At 52.8% G+C, this 20,807-nt stretch overlaps 1 protein-coding gene across 2 annotated transcripts in view; it reads left to right on the forward strand.

Moving 5' to 3' along the window:
* Positions 1-20,807, forward strand: part of ZNRF1 (zinc and ring finger 1) — a 96,481-nt gene that overhangs the window by 70,302 nt on the left and 5,372 nt on the right. For both annotated transcript variants that reach the window (XM_045293839.1, XM_004704544.2), the window contains exon 2: positions 13,724-13,819. In XM_045293839.1, the coding sequence (XP_045149774.1) occupies positions 13,724-13,819 (96 nt within the window). The remainder of the gene's footprint in view (positions 1-13,723; positions 13,820-20,807) is intronic.

Below are 20,807 nucleotides of genomic sequence, written 5' to 3' on the forward strand. Positions count from 1 at the left end.
TTTTCAAGGGCTTGTTAGTTGCCAGACTCTGGGGGCATAAATCAGTACAAGAAACAGACGTGTCTCCCAGGAGCTAACATTGAAATAGGAATGACAGGCAGCACGTGAGCCGTGGTGATTGACCAGAAAAACAGAAAATGGGGGCGAGGGTCAGGGCTGGTTGAGAGGTGGCTGTTTCAGATGGCTTGTCTAAGGGGGTCCCAGGGAACCAAGCTGGTGTCAGAGGGGCCTCTCCTTCGAGGAGATGGGGAGGCAGGAGCAGCAACCGGGAGGGATCACTTTTCTTAAGTGCTGCTGATGGATTGAGAATTGACTTTAGGATGGTACCCAAGCGGAGGTCATTGGTGAGCTTGCAAGAATATTTTTGAGGACTGCAGTGGGTTCAAGAGGAAACTGGAAGGAGGAGAGGAAGTGGTGGCAGCTCTTGCAGACAGCAACCCTTGGGAGGTGCTTCATTGTAGAACGTAGCAAATATATGGGGCAGTGCTGGGGGTGTAGGTTGGATTGAGAGAGCATTTTGTAAGCTAAGGAGCTTACAAAACATGCTCTATCAGCCAAGAGGAGACATTTAAACAAAGTTAGAACTTGTTGCCCATGGCCCTCAAATGTGTGCTAGCAAATATGCGATGACCTTGATCGTGGTTAGAGCCCTGGAGACCCTTGTTCGTTTTGCTTTTTCTCTTCTCGATACTAAAGTGAGCCCATTTCTGCTGAACTAATGTAACATGTTTTGATCTACTGTAGGCTTTCTCTGGTAATATAAATGATTCTGGACCCTTTGGATTAAGCCCCCTTGAGAATCTACTGTGGGTCCATTCCCCGGGAAAGACACCTGCCAGGGACCTTGGCATAATACTTCAAGGGGTTACTGGACTCTGAAGTCCATCCCAGGAGAGACCATGTGAAGGTGCTATGTGGTCAATAGGGGGGGCTTCAAAAAGTACATGGAACAGTGGAATTAAAAGGTAAAAATACACAATACAAACTTTGTTTCAAAACATAAATTGCATTAAGGCCAAGACTTATAAAATCTGACCCTTTAGGAGAATAGCCATGTCTTCTACAACATTTATGTAGCCATTTTCTATGTTTTCTCATTTAATGTCCCTAACCCAAGCACTTTGCCACTGAGTTGATTCTGAGTCTTAGGGGCCTTGTAGACAGGGGAGCCCTGCCCCTGCGGGTTTCTGAGACTGTAACTCTATGGCAGTAGAGAGCCCCGCCTTTCTCCTGTGGAGCGGCTGGCAGTTTCAAACTGCTGACCCTTGTGGTTAGCAGCCCAGCATGTAACCCCCATTACCCACCAGGGCTGCGTTTAATAGCTGGACTGGTAAAACTATTTTTGTTTTTACAGAGGAGAAAATGGATGCTGGGGGAGATTAGTTTATTTGCCCTTGGCCACATAACTAGAGATTGGGTGAGGTGGTCAACGTTCTCATTCCAGATCTACACTTTCCCATGGTATCTGGCTGCTCAATTTAAAATTTTCTTGTTTTCCACGAACTTCAGTAAGTGATACATGTCTTATATTTGAGTTTCCTGATGCCAGCGTATGCTGGGGAGTTGATATATTGACTTGAATGTATTCCTTTGAAATGTTTCTCTTTCACGATCCAGTATGTTGGTGCTGTCGGCCATCGGGTCGATTCTGCCTCACAGCAGCCCTGTAGGACAGGGTAGACTTGCTGGTGCGCTTTCTAGCTGGTAATTCTAGGAGCAAATTCCCAGGTCTTTTCTTCCCCGGAATGGTTGGCTGCTTGCTTGCTTGTTTGAAACTTCTGGTCTTAACCACGGATAGCAGTTTGGCACCATTGTGCCCCAGGGCTCCTTGGGTATAGTGTGCTCGTTCCCATAGAGTCAATGCCAACTTGCCGTGATCCTAGAGGACATAGAACTCCTGCCCTGTAGGGTTCCCAAGGCTGACAGCTTTTACAGAAGCAGACTGCCACATCTTTGTCCCATGCAGCGGCCGATGGATTTGAATCACCGACCTTTGGACTCCCAGTCAAGCACTTAAGCCAGTGTCAGCAGGGCTCCCTAAGGTCCAATATGAAAAACCAAACTCACTGCCCCGGAGTCGATTCCCACCCCTATCAGCTTTGCAGGACAGGATACAACTGCCGTGCTGGGTTTCTGAGACCGTGACTCTTGACGGGAGTAGAAAACCCCATCTCTCTTCTGAGGAGCAGCTAGTGGTTTCAAACTCTTGATCTTGTAGTTAGCCCAGCGCATAACCACTACCCCAGCAGGGCCCCTAAGGTCCCGTATAGCGATGGCCAATTCGCTTACTTCTTTTGTCCAGTGGCATATTCTTGATTTTAGTGTTACATCACAAATCTTTTGTGTATCAGCCGGCCCACCAAGCTGTTTATTATCATTAGAATATTCTCAGCTTTTCCCGTTACTAGTGCCATCGGTAAAGACTGCCGGGTTGCCATGTTCTGGAGTCTTCTCCTCAGTCCCCTGTGATCTCACTCTTTCTCCTTCCCCTTCCTATCTACTGTGCTCCAAACCTTCTTGAACCAACGCTGAAGGAAAACATTACAGTAAGGTCCTTCACATTCTTGGATGGGGACTCCTCATTGCAATTTTAGGGAGCTTGGAATTGCTGGTGTCTCTCATCACACTTCATGCTTAGAGGGTAGTTCTTGACAGTTACTGTGGTCTCATTGTTGAGTACCTTGTATCTCTCTAGGGTATTTCTAGTTCCTGTCAGTAGTAATCGTAGTGATCTTCGCCATGAGCTGAGGTCCGAAGCGGAAGGCCTTCCCCAACTTGCATCTTCTTTAACAAAACCACCCTAAGTCTGTTCCTTGAGAGAATAGAAATATATTTTCTCCGGTCCAAATCTTCCTGGCAAGACCTTCCTTGTTGGCCTTGGCGGTGCTGTGGTTCCTTGGTGATCAAGGGGCATCTGACTTCCCCCATCTCTGCATCTTACCTGCTTTTCTGTATCACAGAAGTGATTAGATTTAGAGCCCATGCTGCTGAGTGGTGATCTAATTAAAATGCCCCTTTTTCCCAACAGAATTAGACCCATGGCTATAGTATGGGTTATGGTGCCAGCACATACTTTGGGAGGACACAGTTCAGTCTACAACACCCTAGTAGTTCCGTCTTTGTACTGCTGTTGACTGCAAACAAATCCCACTCTACCCTCTTCCTCTTTCCCTGCCATGACTTTGGCTGATACCACAGCCTCTCTCTCCCAGAAGGAGCACGCATGGCCTCTGAGTTCCAGCGCCATCAACGTCTCTCTTAGAAGTGCAGCTCAGCAGAGGTTGCCTGCTGAGAAAGGGCCAGGCCAGGTCTAGGGCCAGGCAAGAAGCCAGCCTGCCCGATGTTAACTGTGCCAGATAGGCAGTTTCAGCTTGCAGCGGCGTTGCTCCAGGCCCAGGCTGGGCTGAGAGTTTTGAGGAAACCGGCATAGCAGCACATAGTCTGGGTCACAGGATCGCATTGGGAGCCGACTCCCGGGACATGAAGGCCAGCACTGTTGGCGTCAGTAGACTTAAGGTACCCAGCCCAAGGCTAATGTCGCTCAGTCTTTGCATTCTCTTGGTTATGAGTGTCACAACCATTTGCCTGTGAGTCAGATACTATACTATGCAGGACATGATTAAGTGGTGTGTTCAAGCGTCTCCCTTCTTGTCAATGAAAAATCCTGTCAGCCATATGGGCTCGGGGTAAACCGCCATCAGGAGCCCAGAAATAAACGAGTGGCCTGCACACTGCGGAGCTTTCCTTTCCGGATGCGGCCCTTCTCCTGCACCCCGTCTCTAACTAAGCACAGATGTGCACACAGTCAGCCTCTCGCCTCTACTAAAGGAAAGGGGGTTTCTTAAGCATAGCACTAAAAACCCCTAGGGGAGAAGCAGGCCCCCCACAGGGTGGTTCCAAGCCCAGCCCTGTTCCAAGCCCAGCCCCTCTCCCGAGGGGGCGACCCCAGGGCTGTGGTCCCTGCTGGAGTTGGAAGCAGCAAGACCTCTTTCTGTTGCTCGTGTGGAAACCCTGCACAAATCTTGGGGGTAACCACTACCTTTCTGCCTAGGGACTTTGTTCTTCTGGGGTGGGGGTGGGGGCTGGTCTTCCCTTCCACTCCCTGTTGGAGTTTGCGAGAAACGGGCAGGGGCATTCTGAGAGGCACTCGTGAGAGTATTCCTTGGTGTTGCCCAAGTTCAAAACCATCCACCCAACAGCAGAATTGGGTGTGAAGAGCTTAGGCGTTGAGGATGGAAACAAAGGTGGGGGAGTCACACGAGAAGTAAGCATGACGGCCAGCGACATAACTCGGGATCTTCTGGCCACACCCGCCGGCCTCATCACCAGGCTTGCTGAAGGGTGTCCTCAAGTTGGTTTCCAGCTCCTGAAACCTGTCTGTGTTCAACAGAACAGCCCACGGCCTGCTTCCCTGCCACCCTCACAGTCCTTGCAGTGACCCAAACTGCAGGCGTTCCTCCAACAGGAAGCGCGGTGTTCCTCCGAGCATTTACAGCCTCAACTTCTGGGTCCTGGTTGGATGCACTTCTGGGTCCTCAAGCATGCCAGCCAGGTGACAGCAGACTGTAACTCGAATCCCGGCCACTTGTTGAGGACTTGCTTCACACGTACTCGAATCTTCTCATCTTCTTATTATTTGTACCTCCCAGGCATCAGATCATCGTGTCCCATTCTTTCCCTTCCCTCCCCAAACAGTCCTTTCCGCCTCTCTCTCTACAAGACATGGGCTTCAGGCCGAGAGAAGAGTCGTGCTGGTAGCCGAAGCCCCTGTTGTTGGCGTTTGCTCTCGGTCGGTCTTCGCTTGGCTGGCATGCTGTTGCTGAGGCTCCCCTGCCAGGATTGCAGCCTGGACTCGCTGGGGCAGCAGGGCAGGCATGACGTCATCAGGCACGGGTCCATGTGCACACCCTGAAATTCTTCCCTCTGTTCCAGCTGTAGATCTCTTTATTGAGTCCTGGTCTACAGAAAGTGAACAGGAATACATCTCTTGGTATGTGACTGGGCTCTTAACTTTTTCCAAAGATTCATATATTCTTTTTTTGTTTTCACAGTCATTGATTCTCGGGCACATACGTTTTCATAATTTAACAGTTCTAAAATCAGGAGGCAGCATATATCACATACTCAACTTCATAGGCATCTTTTATTCACAATGACACCTCTTACAATGGATGATGCTATCTTAGGACGATTCCTACTGCTACTGCTAACCACTGCTACCCCTACTGCTGGGTGCCCTCAAATCCATTTGAACTGGTATGCTATGTCAACCCATCATTCCTCACTTCTTAGACAAAGAAGTCCTTACTTTCCTCAGCTATGCAGCTTTATCCACAAATGTCCAAGCCAGTCTGGATGAATGGCAAAATGGCGCCCAGCGTTGCACGTGGCTCTGAGGCATCTCCTCCCTCAGTTTAGTTTTAGAACAGTCTGGGCAGTAACTGGGGCACTTCATGAATATTACTGCACAGCCTGAACGAGACCACCTGCCTTGCTACCCACCAGTCGGCCTCCACTCCAGAAACGGTGAGAATGTTCTAGGGGATGGAGCGTACTGCGCTTAGAGGGTAGAGCACACTGCTGTGAGACCCTGTGTAGGAGCTGGATATGTTTACGGTAGGTAGAAATAGGCAAACAACGCCCAACAGAAGGAAATACACACGGGTTTTGAAAGTCCTATTATCGTTTCTTTCCATTGCCCATGGACTTTCTGAAGCCCCCACATAACTAAACACAATGTATTATTTTCTCAACTTTAAATACAGTGCAGAGGTTAAGAGACGGCAATTGGTAGATTTAAAAGAGCAGAGTATGAACATGCAGTGAGTGGCTTGAATGCATCACACCCCTGTTTCTGACTTCCAGTGCTATTTCTTTTTTCTGAGCTGAAGCAGGCGGCAGGCAGCCAGGGATCAAAGGGAGTTAGAAAGGCCCAGCTCCAGAGAAAAGTGCTAAGTGATAGAGGGGCCTTCCGAAAAGTTCATGGGAAGATGCCACTGTCTTTCAATTCCACTTTTCTGGGAACTTTGTAAAGCCCTCTGAGACGTTATGGAGGGGCTGGAAGGTGGAATCGAGACACTTGCCATGCACATACTAAGGGGCTCTAGAAGGAGAAAAGAGGAAGGGTGTATTGGTCAGGCCAGGCAGAAACTAGGTTAGATAGGATACAGTAACAGACGGTCCCCAAAGGTCAGTAGCTGAACTCAACAGAGCTTTTTTCTCCTCCTGTTGAGTGCAGGTCAAGACAGGGCTGTGCTCTCTGTTGACAGAGGCTCTCAGGTCCCTGCGCAGTGCAAGGGAGTACCACCATGACTCATGCACCAGCTATTCAAGGCTGCTGAGAAGTGGCACACGTTAATTCCATTCATGTTTTATTGGCCACAGCAAATGGCAAAGCGCCCCTTCAAAGGAGCAGGGAAGTGCAGCCCTGCTGTGCCTCTGAGAGGAGGCTGCAGGCTGGGAGTGTTTGGTGACCAGCCCTAGTGAAGAGCCACCAGGCAAAAGAAAAGAAAGAGACATGTAGAAAGAAATGTCCCCCAATCATTATTGAAATGGGCGGGCTCAAAGATCAGGTGTGTCCTGGTAAAAATTAAAAACTTTTAGCTAAGGAAAAAATATTTTGAGCTTTTAGGCCAATGGACCAAATGGTTTACTAAGAGGAAGTCGGCTGGCATCCTCTTTCCTACTTGCAACAAGCAACAAGGTGGGGGTGGGGGAGAGTTTATCGCCAGACTTTGTCCCCAGGAAAAAGGAGGTCTACCCAGGAAGTCCGTTTAGCTCCCTACCCATGTGTTTCACAACATACCCAAGTCATTTCTACCTCTGGGACTTTCCACTTGCCAATTCCTCTGCCTACTCCATCTTTCCCCTGGCCCCAGGTCTCTGCTCCGGTCTTGGCTCGCCTGCCACCTCCAGAGGTCGTCTCTGACCATTGTCTCTAGATTAGTGTGTACTTCTGCTTTCTCTTCACAACAGGTCCCACTGCTCGGCACTTTTTCCAATAAAAATTTTCAAAGAAAAAGAAAACTCGAAAGACCTTTAACAGGCGTGTTGTCTTTTGTTGCATTTCATTTTGATGTAGCTGTCAGTACACAGCTTCCTAAATACTTAAGCTTGCATATCATGAACCCTTCCACCACCGTGGAACATATATGCCCCACTTCCTTTATTGACCTCAGGTTCATTGGGAAGCTTCTTTCCCACTAGCAGTACACGTTCTAGCCATCAGGCGAGAACCTATATAATGGCTTGAAGTGGAAGTAATGGGCATGTACTGCAGATCATTGTTTTTACAGGGTATTTTATGAGGTGGTGTGTCCTGCAGGGTCACATGTTTCCGTAACCTTCACATGACTCCAAGGACATTTGTACCCCAGTGATCAGTAGGATAGTGCTGTCCCACCAGTTATACCAGAGGTGCATATGCAGCCCATTGCTCCTGTCCCCAGTGTCCAGGGAGACACACCCAATTGAGCGATTCAGCATTCATTCCATTTACTGATAAAATTTTGTTTTTCAAGAAAAACTTAAAAAAAAAATTTTTTTTAATTCGGTCATGAAAAATTTAACGAGTTCATTATTTGTTCACCAGGTTTTTGTTTTTGTTTTCTGGCTCAGGGTTTTATTTACATACCGTGTGTTCACAAACCAAAAGTTATTAAGCTTTGACTAATGAACATACACTCGTGATATAAAATATTCCCATCTGTACAGAAAGTTTTCTCACATCCTTCAGTCTCCACTCTCAATTCTTCCCACACTCTCCCCAAGAGAGAACCACAGTTTTAATTTCTTTTCTCCCTTACAGATTAGTTGGGAGCCAGGTAGTGAAGTGATTGGCTGCTAATCGAAAGGTGCCATTTTGAACCCACCAGCCATTCCACATAGTGCTTCCTTAAACACGAGTGCCTCAGGCGCCAGGTGGACCAGCTCTCCCCTGTCCTGGGAGGCTGCTGTGAGTCAGACTGGACTTCATGGCAGTGGAGGTTGGCTTTGGAGCAGACCTTTTCCAAAAGCGGTCGTGCCGTTTTTCATACCCACCAACAACACGTGAGCAACTCCCGTTGCTGTGTTTTCCATCGTATTGCCTGGCATCTTCATCGCTCTCCTATTACTATGTAGGTAGATATTGTCCGCTATATTATGTGTCTGCGTGACGGGCTTCTGGTGCCTCTCGGCAGGAGAGGCTATAGATCAAATCCCCAGAGGCAGAATCCAGAAGAAAAGTGTTGAAAGAGGCAAAGGTCAGAACACCCAAGACGATGTTCCCAAGGAGAGAGACACCCACACCTCAGCACTAGTTTCCAGTTACTACTTTGAGACATGTATATGTGTGGGCCTGCCTTGTGTGTGTGTGTGTGTGTGTGTGTACGTGTGCGCACATGTCTGTGTGCTCATGTACAAGGAGCAGGTGTGCACACAGCCGCTGTTCTTAGGGACACGTCTGTTAGGCAGTTGGGTGATCCGGTGTCACTTCTTGTGTTTCCAGTTTTAATGGATCCCATAACATTCATGAGGTCCCGCTAGTTGACATTTTCACCACCAGGATGTGATGAGGGAAAATCATGGCTGGTAACCAGGAACTGAACAGTAGATGGGGAGCCACTGGGGCAGCAGGAAGCGCTGTCTTGAGCTCCTGGGCTGAAAGGAGCCCACCTCAGCCTCCTTGCCGCCTGGGACAGGAGGTCCTACCTGAATGGTGTGGTTTCCTTTACCCTGGTGGCTTCTTTTGGTTCTTCTTCCTTTGGGTGATTCCAGAGACAGACAGAACTGGGGCAGCTGTTAAAATAGTGCATCAGCATCGGGGAGCGGGGGGAGAGAAAGTGGAGCAACATACAGTAAGCACATGGGCTGCCTGAGAAACCAGGTCTTAAAGGAGAAGATGGCTGCTTTTGGAAAATAAGAGGTCTCCTGGAATCTCGCAGGGGCAGGGCAGCTCTACCCTGTCTCATAGGGTCACTATCAGTGAGTTTTTGGTTTTATTAGCCCTCTGTACTGCAGACTTTGTACTGCAAGGTGCTGAATGGTGCAGTGGGTCAGACGGAAGGTCTAGCCAAGAGTTCCTGGAGACTGGACACAGGTGCTGCCCTTCCTCGGTTGCTGCCAGTCACAAGAGTAGGACGGGCTGAGGGGCTCATTAAATTGACCCAGGAAAGGAAGGGCTTGATGCACAAGTCTTCCTTGGTGGCTCACTTATAAGGGAGAGAGCTTGACCCGGAGGGCAAGGGCCTGTACTGGGTGCCATGCGTAGACTACCCTCTCATGGGTGCTCCCGCCCCTCCTGCAGCCCACTGCCTGCCAGAGGGCCTCCACTCCCACAAGGTGCTCTGCTGACGGCTCTCTACCCCAGGAAGAAATGGAGCTGAGCTAAGAAGTAGGGAAACAAGGATTTCCTAACTCCTGCCGGTCAGAAGAGAGGGACCATGGATCAGGCAGCCTATGCAGCCCAGCGGGCACAGAACTGGCCCCCTGCAGACAAGAGTCCCCTTAGCGGTCTGCCATGTGCCCTATGCCCTCCTCTTGGCAAGTCTAGCAGAAAAAGATCAGAAATGGTGTGGCTCTCCTGCCTGCAGCTCACCCACGCTTTGTCAACAGCAAACGGTAGAAGCACAGCACACGCACAGAAAGTGCCTTTGTGCCTTTGGAAGACAGTCCGACGGGGGCACCTGCTGCCTGCTCAGGCGGCTCCCAGGCTGGTGGGGATGGGGGAAGAGCCTGGGGCCTTCGATGTATTTAGGGCGGGTCCTGAGATCTCTCCTCCAGGAGGAAAGCAAAGCCTCGGAAGTATCTGACAAAACCACATAAACCGGAGGGTTTTGTGGATGATCGTTTGCAGAGCCATTTTTAATTCGCTCCGTCCGACTCCTTTCAAAACCAGTGTCTGCACTTTCTTGTTCCTAACCTTCACACCGTGACCAGCGCAGGGCTGCTGTGCTGACTGGAGCCTGGCGAGGCTGAGGGAAGACAGAGGAGGCTGGTGGGGCGTCTCCTCCATCCGGGACCTTCCAGGAAGGGTAGGGTGTTAGTTCCACCACACCCCACACCCCCGCCGTGCTTCCCACATCTTTCTGTCCTGCTCACCTTTTGCCCTTTTTATTCCATTTTCAAGGTAAGTTGCAGACTCAGCATCTTCTAACAATGCTGTGGGCACAGAGCCAAGTGGAAGGCAGAACGCATTCCTTCCATGCTAGACAATTTCCAAGAAAAAAATGTTTTGTTTTGTTTATTTTAGTGTGTCTAGTGCCCTCGTACTTAGTTACTCTACCTGGCCTTTGAGTAGTGCCTGTGTTTCTGTACCCCCACCCTCATCCCCACCCCCGCTTCTCAGGCAGCCCCAGGTAGGGGTCTAAGGTGTAGGTGGCTGAGAGGCTTCCTTCTGCAGGTGTGGATTGCTAGCTCTGCTTTCTTCTCTGCCAAATCAAAATCAAGTTCAGGGTAGTACCAACCACCTTCTGTGGTAAGTGAGAAGACATAAGACACAACACCACAAATGGAAGCCCTTCTCTATTACCATGTGCAGTGCTGCAGAGGATAAACAGGGGCTGTCGTTTGCACTAGGGCAGTATGGCAAGTGCCAAATGTCCACTGTGCGCTGGAGGTTCAGATGAGGCAGAGAGGGGAGCCCACAGGGGTGACCGGAGAAGAGGCCGAGGTGCCCTTCCTTGTCTGTACCTCCCACCTAAACTTTCTCCGTGCCTTCCTCCTGTTATATATTGTCTGGCTGAGAGGAAGACAATTAGTGCGGTGAATTTCCCCATTGCCTTGTCTATCTATTAAAAGTTCATATTGTGGTTTAGGTGAAGATATGCAGAGCAGGTCAGCAATTTGACATTTAACAATCCCTACATTTTGACAGTCTCCTCCTGGTAACATCACCTATTGTACTTGCAGTCTTTCCTTCCAACAGTTTTATTGGCGTATGATTCACAAGTCATGGATCTCAGTTCGTGCAGTCACATTAAGAAGAGTTGTGACTTCCCCACTTTTAGGAAGTTAAGGCCCAGACAGGGTAGGTGCCTGACAAGGTCCTTCAGGCTGGGAAGCTCAGGCCATCTTGGCCCATCCCACTCACAGAACAGACCTGGAGAGGTGGGTTACTCAAAAAGGCCAGCCCAGCGATGCATGAAGCCAGTGGTCGTGACCCTGGTGCAGATAGACTTTGTGTGTCTTCCGTGCCCTCCTGTGTCCTCTCCAGCGCTCACCCATCTCTTTCCTGCAAATGCTGTGGGAAACACGTTCTTCCTGGCTGGAGAGAACTTTGGGCAGGGAATCAAGAAATCCAGTTCTAGTCTCAGCCTGCTGCTTTGCTGGACCACTCATTGGCCTCGCTGGACCCGTGTCCTTGTCTGTACAATGAGGAGGGCCATCGTTAGGTGGCAATGGGTCCGTCCCAACTCGTAGTGACGTTGTATACACCAGAACAAAGCGTTTGCCAGTCTTGGCTCGTCCTCGCCACCGTTACTGTGTTTCAACTCCACGGTACACCCACGGTCAGTCCAAGGCCTCGAAGGTCATCATTTTCACTGACCCTCTACTTCATCAAGCATGGATGTCCTTCTCCAAGGACAGTCCCTTCTGATAGTTTGTCCAGAATAAGTGAGATGAAGTCCCCATCCTCACTGTCGAAGGACCATTCTGGCTGTGCTTTGAAGACGAAATCATTGTTCTTCTGGCAGTCCTTGGTAGGTTAAATATTCCTCACCAAACCGCAATTCAGATGCATCACTTTCGTCTCCGATCTTTCGTATTCATTGTTCAGCCTTTTCAAGCGTCTACCAATTTTTCTAGAACCTAAGTGTCTTGTGACATTCTTTACCAGAGTGGCTTACTTCCCTGTCCCATGGCTGTAATTTGACCCCCTGCCCTGCACAGAGGAAGGAACACGCTACAATACAGAGAGTAATGAAGCTCTTACAGGGCTTGGCGCTGTCCTAAGTTTTCAGAAAATTAAGTAATGTCTGGTAGTTAAGGCTTCTCATCAGTAACAAGCCACCTTGACACCCACAGTCAGTGTGTCAAGTCCTGGTGAGAGAGGACCTGGTCCAGGCAGGGCACCTTTGTCCTGGTCTGCCCACCGCTCACTCTCAGCTTTCTGACCACAGACAGGCACTCGCCTAAAAAGTTTAAAGTACCCAACCTTGGCCTTTTGAGTTTAAAGCCATTTCTGTGAATGAATCTCTGCAGATGATGAAACCCTGCCTCTCCTGATGGCCGGCCATTCTGAGGATTGTTCAAACCAGGGGTCCTCACACTTTTTAAACAGGGGGCCAGTTCACTGTTCCTCAGACCCATTGGTGGGCCGGACTATAGTTTAAAAAAAAACAACCTATGAACAAATTCCTATGCACATTGCACATATCTTATTTTGAAGTAAAAAGGGGCAAAACACCCAGCAGGCCGGATAAATGTCCTCCACGGGCCGCACGTGGCCGCGGGCCATAGTTTGAGGACCCCTGGTTAAATGTAAGCATGGAGGCCCATCACCGGGTTTAGTGTAGCTACAGAGAGCATAACCCTCGGACTCCCCACCAGCCCTGGACAGAGAGGAGCTGCCCCAGAGGGTCTCCAAGGCTGCCATCTATACTGAAGCAGACAGCTGCAGCTCTCCCCACCCACACTCCCGCAGAGGGCCGGTGGGTTTGAACTGCCAGCCTTTCCACTAGCAGCTGGACACTTAACCACTGGGCCACTAGGGCTCCTTTCTGTAACGGTAGCTTCTTTACAACATCATTGCCCATCTGTCTACTAAGCAGGTGACACTGGGCCTGCAGGTTTCTAGGCAGGGGTAGAAAATAACTAGCCTGGCATATTTTAGTTCCAGAGCACCGGAGTGGGCTTCTCTGCCCACCCCCCACCCCCATGCACACTCGCGCACACACCTCCTGACTGTTGCTAGTGGATTCATAACCCTCCAGAGAACAGGAAATAAAGCTTTCTCAAACTGCGGCCAGTGTCCTTGGACTGGTAGCCTCCTCCCTAAGACTTTTTAGCCAAACAACTAAGATTCCAAGCCCTCTGTGGATGAAAGGGGGTGGAGTGGATGGGGACTCTGTCATGGGCATGGAACTGCCTTATCCACAGTCAACCAGGGCTGTAAATGTTCGGTGTGGTCCTGCAGCGGGGAGCTCATTAACACATCTAGTGGGAGTGCACTTAGAGAGGAACATAAGGCGGCCCTGGGTGGCGAAAGCAGTTTGCGCATAGTCACTAACTGCCAGGGTACCAGCTTCAAGCCACCCTCGGTTGCAGTGGAGACAGCCTGAAGAGCCACACCCCTAAGTTCCTGCACTGGAAACCATGTGCTGTGCACCTGTACCCTGACGCACATGGACCCCCATGAACCGAGATCCACCCGGTGGCAATAGGTATGGCGAGGCACCCCTAACTGACACAGCCTTTGCCTCCCCTACAGAAATAGCAAGGCAGTTGTGTGGCGGGCGTTGGTGAGCATGGGCTGGGGGTTGTGAACACTGTGGTTCGGGGGCCTCGATTCCACGCCCCTTTGTTCTCATCGCCCACTGTACGCCCATGGGTAAGGGTCTGAAAACAGCTCAAGTCGGAGGTGGGTGATGTGGGCTCGATTTCCATGGCAGACACAGGGCAGCAGCGCATAGGTGCAAGGGCAGACCCTGGAGGCTCGTCTCCACGGGAGGAGTAATCAGGTCCTGTGTGTCCACGCTCCGTGTCTGGAGAAGACACTTCAACCCTGCTTCCTCTATTCCAGGTTTCAAGTGCCCCATCTGCTCCAAGTCCGTGGCATCTGACGAGATGGAAATGCACTTTATCATGTGTCTGAGCAAACCACGCCTCTCCTACAATGGTAAGCCCCTCCAGCCACCACCCCCCCACACACACACACACCAGGCATAGGGCCAGAGTGCTCTGTGGGAGCCTTTGCCCAGGGCCTCCCCAGCCTTGCATGTCTCTGGGCCGTGCTCACGCCTCTGCCTCCGTGGTGATAAGGAATCAGGCAGGCCTAGAGTCTGCTAGCTCAGTTCATCCTCCAGCCCTTTCGTCTGCACCCTCAGTTCTATGGGCCATTCCTTTACCCGTCACACACCTGCCTGTGGTCTGCCCAGGATGCACTCTGAGCAGCAGAGGGCCCCAGAGGGAATCCCCTGTCCCTGGGAAGGGTCTTCTGTGGGTGGTGTGCCTGGTGTTCTCCTCGTCCATTCCATTCTGTGAGCATTCGGCAGAGTGTTTGGGCCCCAGTTGGCAATAAGAAATTCTGGCCCACTGTCCCCTTCCTCTATCATGGCCATGGCGCTTCCTGGGCAGGAGTCTGTCTGGAGGTCAGCAGTGAGTAGTAGTGGGGAGCGGAGGTGTTTATGTGACTCCCAAGCCAGTGTGGCCCTGCTGCACCCAGTGAGTGTGCATCACTGCTGGGTGCAGTGGGGTGGGGGCCGAGTTGAAATCCCGCCCCTGCCCCTTGTGGACATGGTGCTCAGGGTAGCAGAGCCTCTCCGTTTTCTGGTCCACCAAATCGGGTGCTTGATGACCGTGGTGTGTCCAGTCTGACGGCAGTATCGGAACTGATGACACCACAGTCATCACCGCTGCCGGAGGCCCCGGAGTCCTCACCGAGGGAGGGACCGGCACCTGTGTGGTGCGCCTTGTCTTTAGACCAAGTTCATGAGAGAGCCGCGTCTTCTAAGAGAACAGACACCAGTCGGACCCACCGTCACATCAGTCCTGTGGCTTCTAGCACCTGAGGGCTGGGTTCGAGGACAGGCCCGACCTTGGCCTCCTGCCCTGCCCACTATCTCTGAGGCCAGAGTCTTCCTCTTCCCACCCAGCGCCAGCCCAGGGCGGCCCTCAGAGAGCCTATCACTTTCCAGGTGGCTCCTGGGAAATGGGCGGGAGAAGGAGGATTTGCTCGCCTCTCCTGAGACCTCATCTACTCTTGATAGGCCAGAAGGTTCTAAGCGCTGGCTGCCTTGTTACCCAGCTGGAGGCAGTCTGATGACCTTTGTCAGGGTGGAGACCAGCACACGGGACTCGGAGCCCTGTGACTGCCCCCAGTGGGTCTTTTCCTTCATAACCCAAATGGTGCCAGCGAAGCATCTTCTTTTTTCTCCAGGCCACCACCCTCTTTCTGACTCTTCTTCCTGGGCCTCCTATGAGGGGGAGAGGAGAGAGGATGTGTGTGTGTGTGTGTGTGTGTGTGTGTGTGTGTGTGTGTGTGTGTGTGTTCATTCTGTTGAGGGTCCTCAAGCCCAGCTTTGTCCCTGTCCCCATCTCTGCCTGGGACCACAGGGGCAGAGGAGTCCTCTCCTGTGTCACACAGCCCTCTGCGGCCTCACTGACTGTATTCACACATCTGCCCACATGTGTGGGGCTGGCACGCCGACCGCGCCGTAGACACTGTCTTTGCTGTACTAAGAACACAAAGACGCATCAGAGAGCCTGGCCGTTGGACTCATCTGGGAGGGCAGCGGTGGAGGCAGAGTCCTCCTGGGGCCACCCAGGAAGGGGCTCCCCACACCCCATTTGGAGAACAGAAGAAGGTGCACTGTGCACCTTGTCTCCAAGTGGCAGTATCCTCTTCCGGGTTGGCGCGTGTGCCCGTTGTTAACAAGCACAAGTCCTCCCTCCGGCAAACCGGTGGGGGGCCCAGCCCTTTCCCTTTCCCTTTCCCTTGCCCCGCGACCTGCCTAGGAGCCAGGCCTGGCTGCCCAGCCTGCAGCAGAAGCAGAAGCCTTGCCACTCCTGTTTCCCACGTCACCCCCACCTCCTCGAGACCTGCGTTTCAGGAGGGCCTGGAAACGCAGGGATCTCTGGCAAAAGTCAGCCTTTGACCACCAGAGGCAAAGTTGTATCTAGTGGTGAGGTCACTGGACTTTGCCTTAAAATGAAGACAGTGCTTGAGAAACAGTGGTGTGGCCCCTCTGGGGTCCTAGGAAGGAGTGCGGATGGCGTAGCAGATTACGTGTTGGGCTGCTGACCACAAGATCAGCAGTTTGGAACCACCAGCTCCTCCAGTGGAGAAAGAGGAGGCTTCCTATTCCAATAGAGAGCTAGAGCCCCAGAAACCCACAGGGGCAGTTCTGCTAGGTCCTGTCGGGTCACTGAGTCGGCATCCACTCAGTGAGTGAGTTCTAGAGTGGGCCCTAGGAAGACGTGTAGGCGGCCTTCATGGCGTGACCCGCTCCTATTCAGGCATTGGCCTCCTGAAGACACCATGACACCCAAACATTCGGCTGTGAAGAGACTTTTACAGGGCGTTAAAAACCTGGAGGACACCCCCTTAGGGAACCACGGCTGGTCAAGGGCCCCCTGTGCAGACAGTCCTTTTCTGTAAACACTAGAGACCAGGGCTTCCCCATCAGCTCTTCTCGGCTCTCTCTCAGCATCGTCACGAAGCTCCTCCAGGGCCTGACGCCCCACTGGTCAGCAGGCGTGGCCTTCATTCCAGTCTCTCAGAACCACGTCCATCATCCCGGCTTCTGCTGCCCCACTTCTATTACAAAGAAAATTTGTGAAGAGACTAAAGGAGCCTGTGAGGGTTGAGCTCTTGGGGTCTTTCTGGGAAGGGAGGGCAAGAAGAGGCTTTTTTAATGGGGAAGAAAGAAGTGCTAGCCCTCCTACTCCTTCCCCTCCCTGGGGACTGCGCATGCACGCGCACACGCACACACACACACACACACACACACACACACAATGTGCACAGATATGTACACATACACCTTCCACAATTTCTGGCCCTGACTGGGGAATTTCTTAGGAGATTGTCAGTGGTGATGGAGTCTGAATTGTCGTTACCCACCGGAGGAGAATGTGGACACCGCTGAGCACAGGCGAGCAGACAGTTGTAGTTTTCTCATTAGGAGGGTGGCCTGCGCAGTGGGCTGGACAGCCTCCAGGAGTCGCCTGCCAGATTTGAATCTACCTCAGGAAAGGCAGGACTAGTTTTACTGGTTCACCCAGTACCCAGCGCTCCTCTGCTGGGTGCCCGGCCAGCTGGCAGTGACCGCACTACACCATATAGGAGGGGCAGGGAGAGATTAATTCCCCAGCGTGGCTTGCTCCCAGTGCACTGTGGGACGATGAGCCACATGGGAAAGGGTAGCAGTGTTGGTGGTCAGCCAGAGTGGTCCACTGCTCCTCCTCTCTCCATCCCATTGACAGAGCGGCAACCCTGGGGGTGGGGGCTGACTTTGCTCCAACCAGCAGAGTCCTAGTGGTAGGGGGCTTGGATACAAGACCAATCAGGGTCCCCGACCTGGGAGAGTACAGTACTACCAGGAGGGTTTACCCCCCTAGAAGACGGTCTCCTGCCCGACTTCTCACTGTCCTGACCCCCGCTTCTGCCAGTGCAAGTTGCTCCACCTTCAGGGGCCCTGGGATGGTTCTTGGTCGCACGGGCTACTTAAGGAGAGGGAGCCTAGCTTCTGTAAAAGCAGAAACCTGCCTGGTCTGCTCCTAGCTGCTGACACACCCACTGTCACCAGTCCATTCCGACTTAGGGCCGCTGACTAAGGGGGCTTCCCAAGACTCCGGTCCACCTTGCAGGGAGCAGACTGTCGGATTTGAACCACTGGCCCGTGGTCAGCATCCCACTGCCTCCCTGCAGTGCCCCAAGGCCCCTTCACTGGCCACCAGACACATGCCAGCAGCTGTGTTTGGCCTGCTCTGTCTTCTGCTCTGGAGTGTCTGCCAGCCTGGCCGGTTTTGGGTGGGCGCCACACCCACGCCGGACCCTGGCTGGAGTCAGGGGCCTGTGGAGGTGCCCTTGTGTGCCTTCTGGGAGGAGAGTGGGAGGGCCGGGCCACCCCAGGTGACCGAGGCTGGGTGAGTGAGAGTTGGAGGGTGGAAGCCTCACATGGGGCCTGAGTGGCAGAGGTGGTGGTGGGCTGTCATATGAAGTAGCTAGCTCTCTGCTGCTGCTGCCACACCTGTCCTTGCACACCCGGTGTCCCTGTGTCCTGCTGTTCCCGCTCACCCTCTGGGCTCTCATGGGCATGCCGCTGCTGATGGGGGTGCTCTTTCCCCCATCTGCCAGCAGAGCAAACCTCCTACACTTCCCACGAAAGGTGCCAGCAGGGCCCTTCCCTTCCTGCCCTCTCAACCCTGGGCACTGGCTCTGCACTCAGGCTGGAAATGAGGTTGGTGCATGGGGAACCTGGGTCCCTGTCTCCTCTCAGGTACGAGGTTCCCCCTGGGCCTTAATTGCCACCAGGCCCAGGGGGACAGTTTGTGCTGTCCCATGCAGCCTCCTCAGCTCCTGCCACTGCCCCACCATCACCAGCAAGCCACCAGGCATATGTATGGCTGAGGCCCCTTCATGCGGCCAGCAGCTGGGGGGGGCCGTGGGGTGTGTGTGGCAGAGCTGTCCACTGGTGGGAGGAAAAAAAAAAGGCGAGCAAGCCAAGGGTAGGAGTGTAGCTCCCTAGAATGTGGCCTATTCCCTCTGAGCACCCACGTTTCAGCCCTCCCTCTGCCCCACTCATATATCCCCACGGGACTGGAAGATGCTGTCTGTGGGTTAGCCGGGCACTTGTGCCACCTGGTTTTACAGGGAAAGGCGGGGAGGAGGCTTGGGGTTAGATCTGGTTTCAGAGCCTGCCACAGCGGCAGGGGTTCGTCCAGCCTCCACCTTCCCTGAGACGTGTTCTGAAGGTGGGGGCAGAGGCTGTGCTGGGGCTCCTGGTGTAGAGCTCGGCCTGCAGCAGGAGTGGGAGTATTGACAGGTCAGGCTGGAGCTGCAGGAGGGAGCCCTCCAACCCATCCCCGCCCACCACAGTCCCTACAGTCCCCACGCTCCCATTCTGATGGGAGGGACAGATAACTGACACAGGCCCACTGTGGGTGGTGACACTGGCTGGCTTTGCGCACCAGGGCATGAGGAGCTAGGAAAGGCTGGCAGTGCAGCTTGTTCCCCCAGAGGAGGCTGCCCATGGGGGCCCAGCTGCTGCATGCTCGGGCCCTTGTCTGTATGCTGCTGTGACGTCTCGGCTGTGAACTCCCCTCCCAGCGGGCAGCAGGCGCCCGCCCTGAGTGTGGACGCCACCCTGCAGCCATGGCCACTTCCCTGCTCTGTCCTGGGGACACCCAGGGCCCCAGGAGCGGGCAGGATGTTTTGGTTACCCACTCCAACCTTGGCTGGCCTTCGTGCTGTGGGGCGAAGGCTGCCCCTGGCACAGTGCTAGGTGTGGGCCTGGCTCTCAAGGGCATCAGACTCTCACTCCGAGGAGCCTTCCCCACTCAGTGGCCCCACGTCCAGTGCTAGGCTGGCAGGGTCCCTCATTATGCCCACACCCAGACCAGCTGGAATGGTGCAGCGCTGCCCAGTGCATGGTGCAGGGATGACCGGTTGGTGGGGAGAAGGCTGCCCCCAACCCTGTGTGCACGGGAAGTGCAGTTTGCCCTGGGGGAGGAAGTGGGCCACCGCCTGCCTAAGCATAGAGCAGAGCCAACCCAGGGATGTTGGGGAAGAAAGCCCCCAGCCGGTCCCCCGTCCACCCCTCCACCTGTCCCGGATCCCAGTCAGCTCCCGGGTTTGTCGGGCAGGTGACACACGCACAGCCTCGGTCCCAAAGGGTGCTAACTTGCGGCTTGAGCCCCCAGTTGACTTTGCATCACCCTGGGGGGAAAGGGCAAGGGAGACTAATTAGGAATCAGTAATGGGGTCACATTCCAAAGGATGTCATCCCAAAATACGGAGTGGGGTGTTGACAAAGGGTACTCAGATCTGCTCTCCAGATGCTGGTCTGTAGATGAAATGCCCAGAGGTGGAAGTGGAGAAGCGTGTCTGAGCATTCCCACAGTATGACTCCGCCTTCTCGAATCTACACAGGGTTCCCGCCCATCTTTATGGGGGTTTTCCCTCGGATGTTTGACAATTAAAAAATGTCAACTAAGCAGCCACGTCACACAAGTTTTACTGTGTGTCCGTATATCTGCCACGCCTTCTCACCTGTCTGTCTTCCCTTTATCCTCTATCTGTCCACCACCTTACCCTTTTGATATGTTTCAGAGGAAAATAGAAACACCGGTATGCTTTTTTTTTTTTAAAGATATTTAAAGTCATTTCTTATTTTTGGTGAGCCTGTAATGGTTCTGCGGATCTGCACACAGCTTTGCCAATCTCTCTTAGCCTCCTTCATGGGTTCAGCTAATGGTTAATCTTGGCCTTAGCTGGTCTTAAGCTGGCCAGCACCTGGTACCTGTGTTCCTCTTGCTTGGTTGGGCCTGTTCACATGCCGGAGGCAGGAGGCTGAGACAGGAAACATGGATGTCTCGTGAGGGTCTTGCCTGGGGAGTGGCCAGGTCTATTGAATGCGTGGGAAAACCAACGCCCACCGCCAGTGGGCGCTGCCGAGAACTCACACCTTATTCCATCCACCGTGGCAGCGGCTCTTCTCTCCGTGCCACAGGAAGCGGAGTATCTTGCCCGCGTTTCTGTAGTGGATGAGCGAGGAACCAGGACTTGCTCCTGGCTTGGTGGGCAGGAGGGCGTCAGTGAAGATCTTGTCCACGCAAGAGTGATGTTGTCAGCAGAAAAAGGAGGAAGAGCTCCGACTGTGGATGTGTGTGGGTTCCCCAGAGAGCACACATCTCCATGGTTAGGTGAATGTGCTACACAAGACCTCTTTAAAGTGTTGAGAATCAAGACGTCACTTTTAGGGCTGGCGTGCTCCTCAGCGAAGCCATGGTGTGTCACTCACCTCGTGCACGTGTGATGGCCGGACATCCAATAAGGGGACCAAAGAAGCCCCGTTGCACTTGAAGTACGGTGCTGGTGAATAGCTTTTTTTTATTATTATTAATTTTATCAGGGGTGGCGCATACAACTCTTTTCACAATCC

Source organism: Echinops telfairi, unplaced genomic scaffold, assembly GCF_000313985.2.
Source record: "Echinops telfairi isolate 266 unplaced genomic scaffold, ASM31398v2 ScPeMD7_2291;HRSCAF=2852, whole genome shotgun sequence".
Taxonomy (NCBI): domain Eukaryota; kingdom Metazoa; phylum Chordata; class Mammalia; order Afrosoricida; family Tenrecidae; genus Echinops; species Echinops telfairi.